General features: G+C 50.8%; 1 protein-coding gene across 1 annotated transcript; it reads right to left on the bottom strand.

The window, feature by feature from the left end:
- Positions 1 to 308: 308 nt before the first annotated feature.
- ASB13 (ankyrin repeat and SOCS box containing 13) lies at positions 309 to 11,601 on the bottom strand. The gene is made up of 6 exons (XM_054178612.1): positions 11,478 to 11,601; positions 8,113 to 8,300; positions 7,147 to 7,297; positions 6,139 to 6,273; positions 3,294 to 3,485; positions 309 to 2,587 (listed from the first exon to the last, which is right to left on the bottom strand). The coding sequence occupies exons 1-6, from the start codon at positions 11,518 to 11,520 to the stop codon at positions 2,460 to 2,462; spliced, it is 837 nt and encodes a 278-aa protein (XP_054034587.1). The 5' UTR covers positions 11,521 to 11,601; the 3' UTR covers positions 309 to 2,459.
- Between the last annotated feature and the right edge of the window lie 1,768 nt (positions 11,602 to 13,369).

The following is a 13,369-nucleotide window of genomic DNA, read 5'->3' on the forward strand; positions in this document are numbered from 1 at the left end:
ACTCTTGAGCTGTAAAACAGAATAGCTCAGAAGATGCCTCACAAGCAGCTGAGAAATCCCTGCAGGATCAACAGAACTGAGGGTGAGACAGGGCTGGATAAAAGATTAAAGAGAATCCCACCTGCAGAAACACACAAATAAACACCCATCAGATCATCAACATCCATGGCATGACTCAGCCACCTGCCTCAATACCTTCTCCCTCCAGTCATGGCTGTAACAAGAAGATGTCTTAAGAAAATGGCTGTTGAATGAGTCTGGATATTGCCAACAGGGAAGAGGTGCTTAACTATCAGTAAATTCTCCATGCATTGGTCTGTAGGACCTCTTCAAAAAAATCAGCAAGCTTTGGGATTTACCAGAAAGGGGACTTAAAAGAGAGGAACAAAATAAAGATGACAGGAACAGGAACGTGTCAGTTTATTCTTGGCTGCTTCAGAAATCCTTTAATGTTGGAAACTTGGGACTTAGGCAAGGTTAAAACAGTGACCTACCAAGGGATTTGAAGCAAGAGAGATGGATTTCACCCCAGATCATCACCTTCCTAACACCTATTTATCTGTGTGGACATGCATGTTAGGCAGGGGAAGCTCTTCTAGAAAGACACAATACAAACCCATTATCCTGTCCATCACTGGGATGAAACCCACAACAAACATCTTCAGGGCTTCCCTGAGCTTCTTGGTTACTTCACATTTCTGATACTCCAAAGACAAAGATCAGCATTATAAACAGACAAGCTGCAAAGAGCAGGACCGCCAGCTTTATTCTCTCCAGCTCTACAGGATACGGCGCAGCAAAAGAAAAACCACCACAAAGGGGCCTGTGGGGCACAAATCCAACTAAAAATTAGAGAGCAAAGTGATTTGCTGGTCACCATTAAAGTGCATTCAGTTCCACCTCAGCTCTTCAGCCCTGGCCTTAAGCTATTTTCCCCCTTCCTGCTGAGGCTGAGCTCCATGGTGCCGGCTGGAGGGCACGAGGTCTTGCAGGCGAGTAACTGCTCATCCTCAACTATTAGTTCATAGCATGAAGGATGGTTGAGAGCCCTGAGTTAGCTTGATGTCACATCAGGCAGTGGATTCTGGAACATTTGCTGTCATGCAGAGGAGGAATTTATTCTTACCATGGTGCTACGAGTTGCCATGGGGGCATCAAGGAGCTCTGTCCCCTCAGAACCACCTAATGCTGTAGGTCACTGCCTTCAGACAACACCTAATGTCTCATCGGGATGGCAGATGATAATTTTGGCTCTGCTCATCCAAATGTCACCCTGAATGTGACAAAAGGACAAAGCCACAATTGTACCTGCTGAAGCCTAAAGATTTAAGCACAGTACTCAGCAGCACACAACTTAGGGCTGGCTCCAGCTGCCAACCTCTGGAGAGGCTCCAGCACTGAGAGAGAACCTCAAGAGTGGGAAAAACAAAACCAAAAATCTCGAAACCTGAGGCAGAGCCCAAGGCCTCCTATTGCCTTTCATGTGTGGGTTCACACCAGAGGGATCTGCTGGACCATGACACAAGGGACATGGCCTCGATGTGCTACATCACTGGGCAGCAGCTCTGCCACTTATTGCACATAAAACCAAGAGTGGCCACAGTGGCTCAGAGAAAGTGGAAAAAGAGTGTCTGGGACCAGCCATCTGGAGAGAAGCATCCTTGGTCGTGCAGAGAGACCTGCTTCCTGCTTGGCCTTGTAAATGGGACACAGTGATACCTCCTACAGTAAGAGCTGGCTCACTTTCAGCAAGGAAGGAGCATAAGCAAAGTCAACCCTGACCTGGCAGCAGCTTGTCCTCACTGCTTGGTGTTGAGCCAAAGCCAGCTGATGTTCATGCTGCAGTGCCTCTAATTAGTCCTGAGCTTGCTGGAGACTTTATCTGCCTCCAGCTAGAGCAGGCAGGTCTCTCAAGCTTCGTCCCTTGGCATTAGGCAGTGGCCACTTGAATTATTAACACAGGGGTGGGATCTCCCACTGCAAAGACATGAATGTCTGTATCTGAGGGTATCCAAATCCCTTGGCAGCCAGTGGAGGCAAGCCCTCCCGAGGCACAATGTGTCATCTAAAAACAGGCCAGATGAATCACACCTCCAGAAGTATCTATTTCTCTTCACTGACTGCAAAGGAAACTTGGCTAGATAACGCAGATGCCTTACAGCTAGAGACAGGTAAAATCAGGCAAGATTAATCCTGCTCAGAGAGCAAGGGCTACAGCCTTGCCTTGAGCACAGTGACAGTCAAAGAGCTCACCCCAGGAGCCACGACAGCTTCGTGACGACGACACTGTCTCGAGAGCCTGTGGGGAAGAGGAAGTGCTGCCTCACGAACAAACTATTTACACCAGGCTGCTTACATTAACATTAGCTTAAATTAATTTAAGGTAGAGGTAGGGGGGAGGTAGAAGAGAAAGGGACAGATACTTCATAGGGCAGGAGCCAAAGCCACCTTCATCCCTGTCAGTTGTAGGAGAGGTACTGGATCAGTCGTGGGGGCATGTTGAGCTTGGCAATCTTCTCCAGTGCTCGCTGCCCTGCGGCCTTCCTCACCGTCACTCTGCAGAGCTGGGACAAACTCAGAGGTGTTTCTAGGACAAGAAAAGAGCATGCATAGATTCATGGAATGGGGTGGAAGGGACCTTCAAGATCATCTTGCTCCAACCCCACCCTGCCATGGGCAGGGACACCTTCCACTAGACCACGTTGCTCAAGGCCTCATCCAACGACCAGGCAGACTCCATAACCTCTCTGGACAGCCTGCTCCAGGGCTCCACCATCCTCACACCAAAGAAACTTCTCCTCATGTTTAACATGTTCCCTGCCCCAAATAAAGTGAGTGTGTAACTGGGTGATTTGCTTGACCTGATTTCATAGAATCACAATCCTAGAATGGTTTGGGTTAGAAGGGACCTTAAAGATCACCTAGGTCAAACCCTCCTGCATGGGCAGGGACATCCTCTACCAGACAGGGCTGCCCAACGCCCCATCCAACCTGGCTGCCAACACCTCCAGGCCTAGAAGCCTCATGCATCAAAGCAGAAACACTGAAGCTGACACGAGAGGGACCTCCATTCAGCGAGGGCATGATTTGGACCATCTTACCACTGTCACTCAACCACAATCAAGCAGAGTTAGGCTACAGCCAGCTGCTGTACCAAGAACTCAGCTGCCGTACCGAGAACTCTACACCTTCACAGCAAGATGATCAGGGATCTACAAGTCCAAGTGGACTGAGAATCATGATGTGGTGTAGTGGAGCTGGCAGGCACAGTATTCCTGCTCCATCTCACTTACTTTCATAGTACTCAAAGCACTTTGCTGTGGGACTGCTGCTCCAGGTGTAATCCGACGGCTTCTTTCCTCGGTTGTCCCTGGCGTAAATGTTTCCTCCAAATTCAATCAGCATCTCCACCAGATCGACATTTTTCACTTTTGCTGCATGGTGGAGGGCTGTCTCATGAAGTTTAGCAGCATTCACATTTGCCCCTGAGACCAGAAGGGAAAACAAACCTGTCCATGAAAGCCTTACTTGACCCAAACATAAGGAGTGGTTTGACCGGAGGGAAAATAAACGAGAAGCTAGAACAAGATCCAAACCAAACAGCACAAAGAGGAAACCAAACTGCTGAATGAGTTCTGGCTGCTGGCAACTCAAGAGTTTTCTTCTCTGGCTTCATGTTTTCCCTGCAGAGAAAGGATTTTAGTCCATCTCAGCAAGTAAATAAGCTGCTGAGTGTCAAACTGAGGATTGCTTCCTGAATCTGTGCTGCCCAAAACCAGCAAAGAGCCCTTCCCACTCATCCCAGTGGAGTGTTTCCACCCAAGGCAAACACTGACATCTTTGTTACCTGCTTTCACAGAAATATCCCAACCCCTGGAGACGTTGCACCTCAACATCTGCACCATCAAGCCTTAACTTACAGGTATTTTTGCTAGGAAATCATGGAATCATCAAATCATTAAGGTTGGAAAAGACCTCTAAGATCATCAAGTCCAAATGTCCGCCCACCACCACCATGGCCATTAAGCCACGTCCCAAAGTGCCATGTCCACACATTTCTTGAGCACCTCCAGGGATGGTGACTCCACCACCCCCCTGGGCAGCCTGTTCTAATGCCTGACCACTCTTGCAGAAGTGAGATGTTTCCTATTATCTAACCTAAACCTCCCTTCGTGTAACTTGAGGTCAGTTCCTCTTGTCTTATCACCTGGTACTGGAGAGAAGAGACCAACTCCCACCTCACTCCAACCACCTTTCAAGGAAGTTGTAGAGAGTCAGAAGGTCTCCGTCCCCTCAGCCTCCTCTTCTCCAGAAAGTTTGGCTTTTATCAACTGACAGCAAAAGGTCCTTCCAATACCCCCAGCTGCTTGTGTTTTATCACCTGGTTTGTTCAGAAGAGGTGAGCTGAACCTCACTGAACTCAATCAACAGACTCCTAGATGTGTGTAGCCATGGTTAATTCCCCTTCTAATTAACAAGGAGAATCAGGCATTTCTAGGGGATCGGTTGAGGGATGCCCAAGACAGGGAACTGGAAACAAATTGGATTAGATGTGTAATTTTCAGACAGCTAATGTTCAGTGAAACAAATATCCTTGTGGTGAGCACAGAATCTCAGCATGGTGGAGTTTGGAAGGGACCTTTGGAAATCATTCTGTCCAACCCCACCTGCTAAAGGAGGGGCACCCACAGCAGGTTGCCCAGGATCACAATGTCCAGGTGGGTTTGGAATCTTTCCAGACAAGGAGACTCCACAACCTCTCTGGGCAGCCTGCTGCAGGGCTCCACCACCCTCACAGCAAAAAAGTCCAGCTCCAAATTCCCCCAAAGTTTAGATCAAGAAAACTGGGATGTGAAACCTGAAGCACAGAACATTCAGTGAACTTATTTGGGCAGGACACTAACCAGATCTTCCTGAGGTATGAAGTGACTTCATCTCTGGTTTTCTGCACAACGTCAAACCTTAGCATCTGTCCCTACTCCTATCCAAAACCAAACCACTGTGCTACCAAAGCTGAAAACACACACGCACACGCCCCAGTTTATTACCACTGCTGGGAAGAAACTGAAACTTCAAAGGGCTGAAGAGTTCTGAGTTTTATTAAATTAAGAGAGTGGGAATGTCACAGGGAACATCAGAAACTGGGCACTGACTGGATATTGAAAAAATACCTTTCCTCATCTATAGATTGTGGGGATTCTGCCCCTCTGCCGTGCTCTGCTGAGATCCCACCTGCAGTGCTGGGGCCAGCTCTGGAGTCCTCAGCACAGGACAGACATGGACCTGTTGGAGCAGGACCAGAGGAGGCCACAACAATGATGAGAGGGCTGGAAGTCCTCTGCTGTAAGGCCAGGCTGAGGGAGCTGGGGTTGTTCAGCCTGGAGAAGACAAGGCTCCAGGGAGACTTTCTGGCAGCCTTTCTGTACTTGAAGGGGCCTACAAGAAAGCTGGGGACATCATAGTATCATAGTATCAGTCAGGGTTGGAAGGGACCACAAGAATCATCTAGTTGCAACCCTCCTGCCATGGGTAGGGACACCCCACACAGACTGGCCAGAGCCTCATCCAGCCTGGGCATAAACACCTCCAGGGACAGGGCCTCAACCACCTCCCTGGACAACCCATTCCAGGGCTTCACCACTCATGGTGAAGAACTTCCTCCTCACATCCAGCCTGAATCTCCCCACCTCCAGCTTCATTCCATTCCCCCTAGTCCTATCACTACCTGACATACTTTTTATCAGGACCTGTTGTGACAGGACAAGGGGGGATGGTTTTGAAGTAAAAGAGGGAGATTTATATTGGAAAGAAGGCAGGAATATTTCACAGTGAGGGTGGTGAGACCCTGTCCCAGGCTGCCCAGAGAGGTGGTAAATGGCCCATCCCTGGAAGCATTCCAGGTTAGGTTGTCTGGTTCTCTGAGCAATCTGCTCTAGCTGCACATGTCCATGCTGGCCACAGGGGAATAGGACTAGGTGACCTTGAAAGGTCCCCAAACCATTCTCTGACTCTACATTACGCTGTGAATGAATGAAGTCTTTGACAAGAACATTGCTGCAGAGCACCAAGCGAAACATTGCACATAGACACTGCTACATCCTGCCCACCCAGAAGCAAACGCCATGGGGGCTGTCATACCTGCCTTGAGCAGCAACTTTGCACAGTCCAGATGTTCCCTGGCACAGGCCACGTGCAGTGGAGTCCCAAAATGGCAGTCATGAGCCTCCAAGTTCGCCCCGACGTCGATGAGGAGCTGCACGCACTCGGAGCTACCTTTAGAAAAGGAAGATGGAGTCAGAAGGAAAAAAACAGGTCAGATGGGAGCAGATGGCTTGCTGAGAGCAGCCTGACCCAAAAACAGCCTGCTCTAGCAGGGAAGCTGGAGTAGATGATCTTCAGAGGTCCCTTCCAGTATCTACCCTTCTGTGATTCTGTAATCATTGAGATGAAGGCCACAAAAGGGACTTTTTAACGGGCATGCTGTGATAGGATGAGGGGGAATGGATTAAAGCTTGACAAGGGCAGATTGAGACTGGATATCAGGAAGAAATTCTTTAGAGTGAGGGTGGGGTGGTGAGACACTGGAACAGGTTGCCCAGGGAGGCTGTGGATACGCCCTCCCTGGAGGTGTTCAATGCCAGGTTGGAAAAGGCCTTGAGCAACCTGGTCTAGTGTAAAGTATCCCTGCCCTTCTGCTTGTAAGAGCAAAGTTCCAGGTTTGGCTCAAGAAGTTTTTTATGGAGCATTAAGCAGCTGGCCTTTTATTGGCCTGACATCTTATCCCATGTCTGTCATGTGGGATGAAAGCTCTCACTACCAGGGACAGCTTTATTCACCCAGGAACACAGCACTTTGCATTCAACAGATGTGTCCACTTAAGGCTGAAACATCTTCATGTTGCCAAGCAACAGCAGCTTCTGTTTGCTTATTTGCCTGGAACAGGTTGCCCAGAAAGCTTGTGGATGTCCCCTCCCTCGAGGTTGGACAGGGCCTTGAGCAACCTGGTCAAGTAGAAGGTGTCCCTGCCCATGGCAGGGTGGGGTTGGAACTAGATGATCTTTAAGGTCCTTTCCAAGCCATCCCATTCTGTGACTTTCAACCCTTAGTTTCAAATAAACACACAGAGATAAGACCACGTGGGCTTACCATTCATGCAGGCTTCGTGGAGAGGAGAAGCTGTGTAGAGGGGAGGGTTCACCTTGGCACCATGGGACAGCAGCACTTTGACACACTCGATGCTACCCGAGGCACAGGCGTCGCAGAGCGGAGTGCTGCCGTCGATGTTCCTGGCATCCACCTGCAAGGCAGGGCAAAAATGTTAGGTAGCCACAGGCTGCTGTTGCAGTATCCTCTGAGCTATGCTTTCATAGAACCATTTTGGTTGCAAGAGATCTTGAAGATAATCAAGTCCAGTTGTTAACCCAGCATTGCCAGGCCACCACCAAACCATGGCCCTCATCTACACATCTATATCTGAAATCCCTCCAGGGATGGGGACTCCACCACTGCTCTAGGCACCCTGGTCCAGGCTTGATAACCCTCAAGGGGAAGAAATTGTTCCTAAATTGCTCCTACTCTAAACCTCCCCGGCACAACTTGAAGTCATCTCCTCTCCTCTTGTCCTATTGCTTGTGCCTTGGGAGAAGAGAACAACCCCACCTGACTCCAATCTTCTTTCAGGGAGCTGTAGAGAGCCAGAAGGTCTCCCCTCAGCCTCCTGTGCTCCAGGCTGAACAACCCCAGGTCCCTCAGCTGCTTCTCACAATACTTGTGCTCTTGACTCTTAACCAGCTTCATTACCCTTCTCTGGACATGCTCCAGCACCCCAATGTCCTTCTTGGAGTGAGGGGCCCAAAACTGAAGCCAGTACTCAAAGTGTGTCCTCACCAGTGCCCAGTCCAGGAGGACAATCTCTTGCCTAGTCCCTTCAGCTAGTTGAAGATGTCTGCTCACTTCAGAAGGGCTGGACAAGATGACCTCTTAAAGACTGTCTCCAACCCAAAGCACTCTGTGAATCTCTGATTCTAGAACTAGATGGGGATAGTCCAGATCTCAGAAATAACTTCAGCCATCCAGATGAAGTTCCCAGCTGGCTCAGACCCCAGGACACACCTGGGCCCCTGCAGCCAGCAGGAGCTTGACACACTGGGTCTGGCCTCGCAGGCTGGCCTCGTGCAGCGGGGTGATAGAGTCGTAGGTGACGGCGTTGACACAGGCTCCGCTCTCTATCAGCTGCTGCAGCTGCAGGATCTCGCCCCTCCTGGCTGCCTCGTGCACTGGTGTTCGGTCAGCCCAGAAGCCTAGAGAGGACAGGAGAAAGCAAAAAGTTAACAAAACCACAAATGCAGAGCAAATGTCCCTGTGTTGGAGAACGCTGGTGGGCAGCTGGAAGAGTGAGATAGGAATGAGGAGCTTCCTCCACGTCATTCCTCCCCTCAGCATCTGATTTCAAGTAGAGTCCTTCAGGTTTGTGGGTTCCCTGTTGACCATTGTCTTTGCAGAGACGATTTGTAATGTTGGGTTCTCTTCCAGTTTCTGAAATGCTTGGCTGAACTTGCTTGGAACCTTGCTCAAGTACAAATTCCAGCAGAATTCTAAGGTCCAGATAAATTTATGAATTGGACTTGATGATCTTCAAGGTCTTTTCCAACCTAAAGCATTCTATGATCCCAATCAGCTTTGAACTATTTAGTATCAGGAGCACTGTCCCTCCTGGCTCCATCTAAACTCAGGCCACCTAAAATCCATCTTCCTGAAGAACAGACCTTCAAAAACTATGTCTCTGGATTCAGCATCTTCACTGAGCATCCACACAGGGCAAGTCTGGCCTTTGCTTCCCAGAACTAACCAACAGTATCATAGAAACACAGAACGGTTTTGGTTGCAAGAGACCTTTACGATCATCAAGTCCAACCATTTATTAAACACTGCCAAGTCTGCTGCTAAGCCCTGTCCTTCAACACCACATCTACAAATCTTTAGGTGTGGCCTCACCAGTGCCCACTACAGGGGGACAATCTGACTCCTGCTGGCCACACCATTGCTGATCCAGACGAGGATGCTGGCAGCCTTCTTGGCCACCTGGGTACACACTGCCCCATCTTCAGTTGGCTGTCAACCAGCCCCCTTCAGGTCCTTTTCTGCTGGGCCATTTCCATCCACTCTTCCCCCAGCCTCGAGAATTCATGGGGCTGTTGTGACCCAAGTGCAGGACACAGCACTTGGCCTATTGACCCTCATCCCAGTGTCCTAAGCCCATTGATCCAGCCTGGCCAGGTCCCTCTGTAGAGGCTCTGTTCAGGTGTGTTTTGGTTTTAAGGAAGCAATGAGGAGGGAACAGCCTCACACATCTTCATGTGACCTTCAATATGATATATTCCTCCTCTCTGTAAGTGCCTCAGAAGCCTGTGAAAGCAGGAGCAGCATGGTGCTGTTCCCATAAAGGCTGATACTAAAAGGCATCAGTGAAAGCAACCTGGCAGCTACGGCTCCTCCTCTTTGAATACATCTCTCTAAGATCCCAGTTTCAAGCCAGAGCAGGATTAAAAGGGTGATTAAAAAATAAACACCTTGTCTTGTATTTCAGTTGGACTGAGCCTCACTCTCTCTCCATCCCTAACCACAGAACACATCAGGTTGGAAGAGACCCTCAAAGCTCATCTTGTCCAACCCCCCTGCAAGTCAGCAGGGACATCTCCAACTAGATCAGATTGCTCAGGGCCCCATCAAGTTTGACCTTGAATGTCTCCAGGGATGGAGGCAGCTTTTTATCTACCAGTGGAAAACCACACATACCAACACAAACTAGTGGTTCTTGAAGACAGAGCGGTCCCAAAGAGTAACACGATGCTGAGGTGTGTGGTGGACTGAAACCCACCTCTGAAAGGGGATCATGAGTAGTGGGACTGTCCCAGCACACAGGATGTGCAGGGGGGTTTATCTGCTTTATCCCTTTGCCAGTACCCTTGCCCAAGATGTTTTTCCTTCTTTGGAGCTGTATGTCAGGAGAAGGAAGAAGCCTAAATGAGGCTGGAGCCCTCAGATTGCCAACCCCCAAGCAGCACTACTTTGTCACCAGCAACATTTCATGGAGGGTTTATTATGTATCCCAAAAAACCTGCAGGGTCCTCAAATTTCTTCTCTCCTTATATGGCAGGCTCATGTGAGAGGTAACATCATCAATGTGCATGGATGGAGGTCCACAGCCCCAGCTGGCTGCTGCACTTGGCGTTATGGAGTAGGACAGAAGACCACAGCCAGGGCCACACCTCCTAAACCTGTGCTTCACTCAAAGCTTATAGCTGAGCCTCACCAACTGAAGCACAACACAGAGGAACCTGGTTGGTTTCTGATGCAGCTAGAGAGGGTCCTCCCCAGAGGAGCCAAACATGCATCCATGATGGTCCTCACCATAGTGTCTGTCCATGGGACAGGCTGCCAGGCTTGGCTCCAATTTCTCACCAGCTCTGCAAGCAGCTCTGTCACCTCCCACCCTATGGAGATAGCCTGGATCGTGGGAGGCAGGGCTTGAGCCCTCTCAAGGTATTTACCATCTTACTCCAAGGAGGGATCCATCTCCTCTCCCCCAGGTCCCCAACACCGCCTCTTTGGGCCACATATCCTCACCTTTCTCTGATCACTATCCTTGGGAGATGCCACTTGCTCCTCAAACCATTCAGCCCACCCACAAACCACTCTGTCCATCCCCAAAACCATCCTGCCCACCCATGAACCATCTTGTCCATCCCCCAAACCATCCTGTTCAACCCTAAACCATCCTGCCCACCCAAAAAACATCCTGTCCACCCCCAAAACCACCATGCCCACCTCTAAACCAACCTGCCCTTCCCAAAACTATCCTGCCCACACCTGAACTATCCAGCTCAATTCTAAACCAACCTGCCCACCCCTAAACAATTATGCCCACCTCCAAACCATCTGTCCCACCAAAACCATCCAGCCCACCTCTAAACCATCCAGCCCATATCTAAACCAACCTGCTCACCTCCAAACCACCCAGCCCATCTCAAAACCATCCTGCCCACCTCTAAACCAATGTGGCCAGCTCTAAACCATTCAGCCCGATTTAAACACTCCAGAAGACCCCAAAACCAAGCTGCCTACCTCTAAATCCATCCGGCCTGCTCCAGAACCATCTTGACCACTCCAAGCCCACCCTGACCACCCCAAACCCATCGAGCCCCCCCCCCGAACCATTCTGCCCGCACCTAAACCAACATGTCCACCCCAAAACCATCCTGCCCGCCCCAAGACCATTCTACCCACCTCTCAACCATGCTGCCCACCTCTAAACCATCCCAGCCCGCCTCTAAACTATCTTACCCACCCCTGAACCCATTCTTTCCACCTCAAACTACCCTGCCCACCCCACAACACGCCGCCCCCACCACCACCGGTCTCCTCCCGGCGCAGATCAGCCCAAGCTCTGCCCGTTCCCCGCCCCGGGCCTCACGCACTGATCTCTCCCCGCAGGGAGCCGCTGCTGACGGGGCTCTCCATGGCCCGGGCCCGCCGGGGGCCGCCGGCTCCGGTTCCGCTGCGGCGGCCGTTGGCTCCGGCCTCCTCCGCTCCCGCGCCGCCTCCGGGCCCCAGCTCCGGCCGCGCTGGCCGCCGGGAGTTGTAGTGCGGAGCAGAAGAGTGGGGAACTGCGGTTATTGGTGCCTAAGGGGAGGGGGAGGGGGGGGGAACTGGGGGTACTGGTGCATAAGGGGAGGGGGAGAGGGGGGGAACTGGGGGTACTGGTGCCTAAGGGGAGGGGGGGAGGGGGGGAACTGGGGGTACTGGTGCCTAAGGGGAGGGGGGGAGGGGGGGAACTGCGGTTACTGGTGCATAAGGGGAGGGGGAGAGGGGGGGAACTGGGGGTACTGGTGCCTAAGGGGAGGGGGGGAGGGGGGGAACTGCGGTTACTGGTGCATAAGGGGAGGGGGAGAGGGGGGGAACTGGGGGTACTGGTGCCTAAGGGGAGGGGGGGGAGGGGGGGAACTGCGGTTACTGGTGCATAAGGGGAGGGGGAGAGGGGGGGAACTGGGGGTACTGGTGCCTAAGGGGAGGGGGGGAGGGGGGGAACTGCGGTTACTGGTGCCTAAGGGGAGGGGGAGACTGGGCGAACTGGTGCATCTGGGGAGGGGGAGACTGGGTGAACTGGGGGTACTGCATCTGGGGAGGGGGAGACTGGTGGACAAGTGATAGGACAAAAGGAAATGGCCTCAAGTTGCACCAGGGGAGGTTTAGGTTGGACATTAGAAGAAACATCTTCACTGAAATGGTTCTCAAACAGGCTCCCCGGGGAGGAGGTTGAATCCCTACCCCTGGAGGTGTTTCAAAGATGCAGAGATGTGATGTTGAGGAACATGCTTTAGCACCAGACTTGGCAGAGTTAAATGATGGTTGGACTTCATGATCTGAAAGGTCTTTTCCAACCAAACCTCTTCTGTGATTCTGTGATTTGCAGTTCTGTCCATATTCTTCATTCAGCCCACCTGCTTTGTGTTGATCTCAGGTGGCTGGGAGCTATGCTCTAGACTATGCAGCCAGCTGAAGAGCATTGGCTTCCCCCTCCCATCCATGAAAGTATAGTTAAACACACCCTAAAAATATGGGGAAAGTGGAATTCTATTGCTGCTTGCTATTCTGCAGTGAGAGCACTGCTAAAATATTCCACCCTGTGTTTGTAGAGCCATAGAAACCATAGAACCATTTTGTTTGGAAGAGACCTTTCAGATCATCCAGTCTACCTGTTAACCAGCACTGTCAGGTCACCACTAAACCATGTCTCTCAGCACCACATCTCCACCTGAAACCCCTGCAGGTATGGGAACTCCACCACTGCCCCAGGCAGCCTCTTACAGGCTGGACAGCCCTCAAGGGGAAGAAATCGTTCCTCATGTCCAACCTGAATCTGCCCTGATGCAATTCAAGGCCATTTTCTCTTGTCAAGGCCATCTTCTCGTGGAAGCCTTGGAAGAAGAGACCAAGCCCCACCTCGAACACAGAGTCTCATTCTGCCATGATCAAATGGGAATATTTAAGTTACAGAAACAGCTTATGATAGAATCATAAAATGGTTTGTGTTGGAAGGGACCTTTAATGATCATCTGTGGGGGTGTGCAGCAGCTGTTTCTGAGCTAGTTGCCTGCTCCTACCCTTTCTCAGGTACCCAGAAGTTTTTGAATAAACTTTTCATGGCCTGAACGTGACACCTTTAAAAAGAACTCTGCAGTTTGTGTGGGCACAGCAATACTGTTTGACCTACCAAAGAGGTCAGTGTCTCGGTCCATAGAGGGAAAGAGACTCAGTTCTTTTGAATATTCCTGTGCTGTGAAATGAGAGGAACAAACGAGGCCAAAAT

The sequence above is a fragment of the Dryobates pubescens genome, chromosome Z (genome assembly GCF_014839835.1).
Source record: "Dryobates pubescens isolate bDryPub1 chromosome Z, bDryPub1.pri, whole genome shotgun sequence".
NCBI classification, from domain to species: Eukaryota; Metazoa; Chordata; class Aves; order Piciformes; family Picidae; genus Dryobates; species Dryobates pubescens.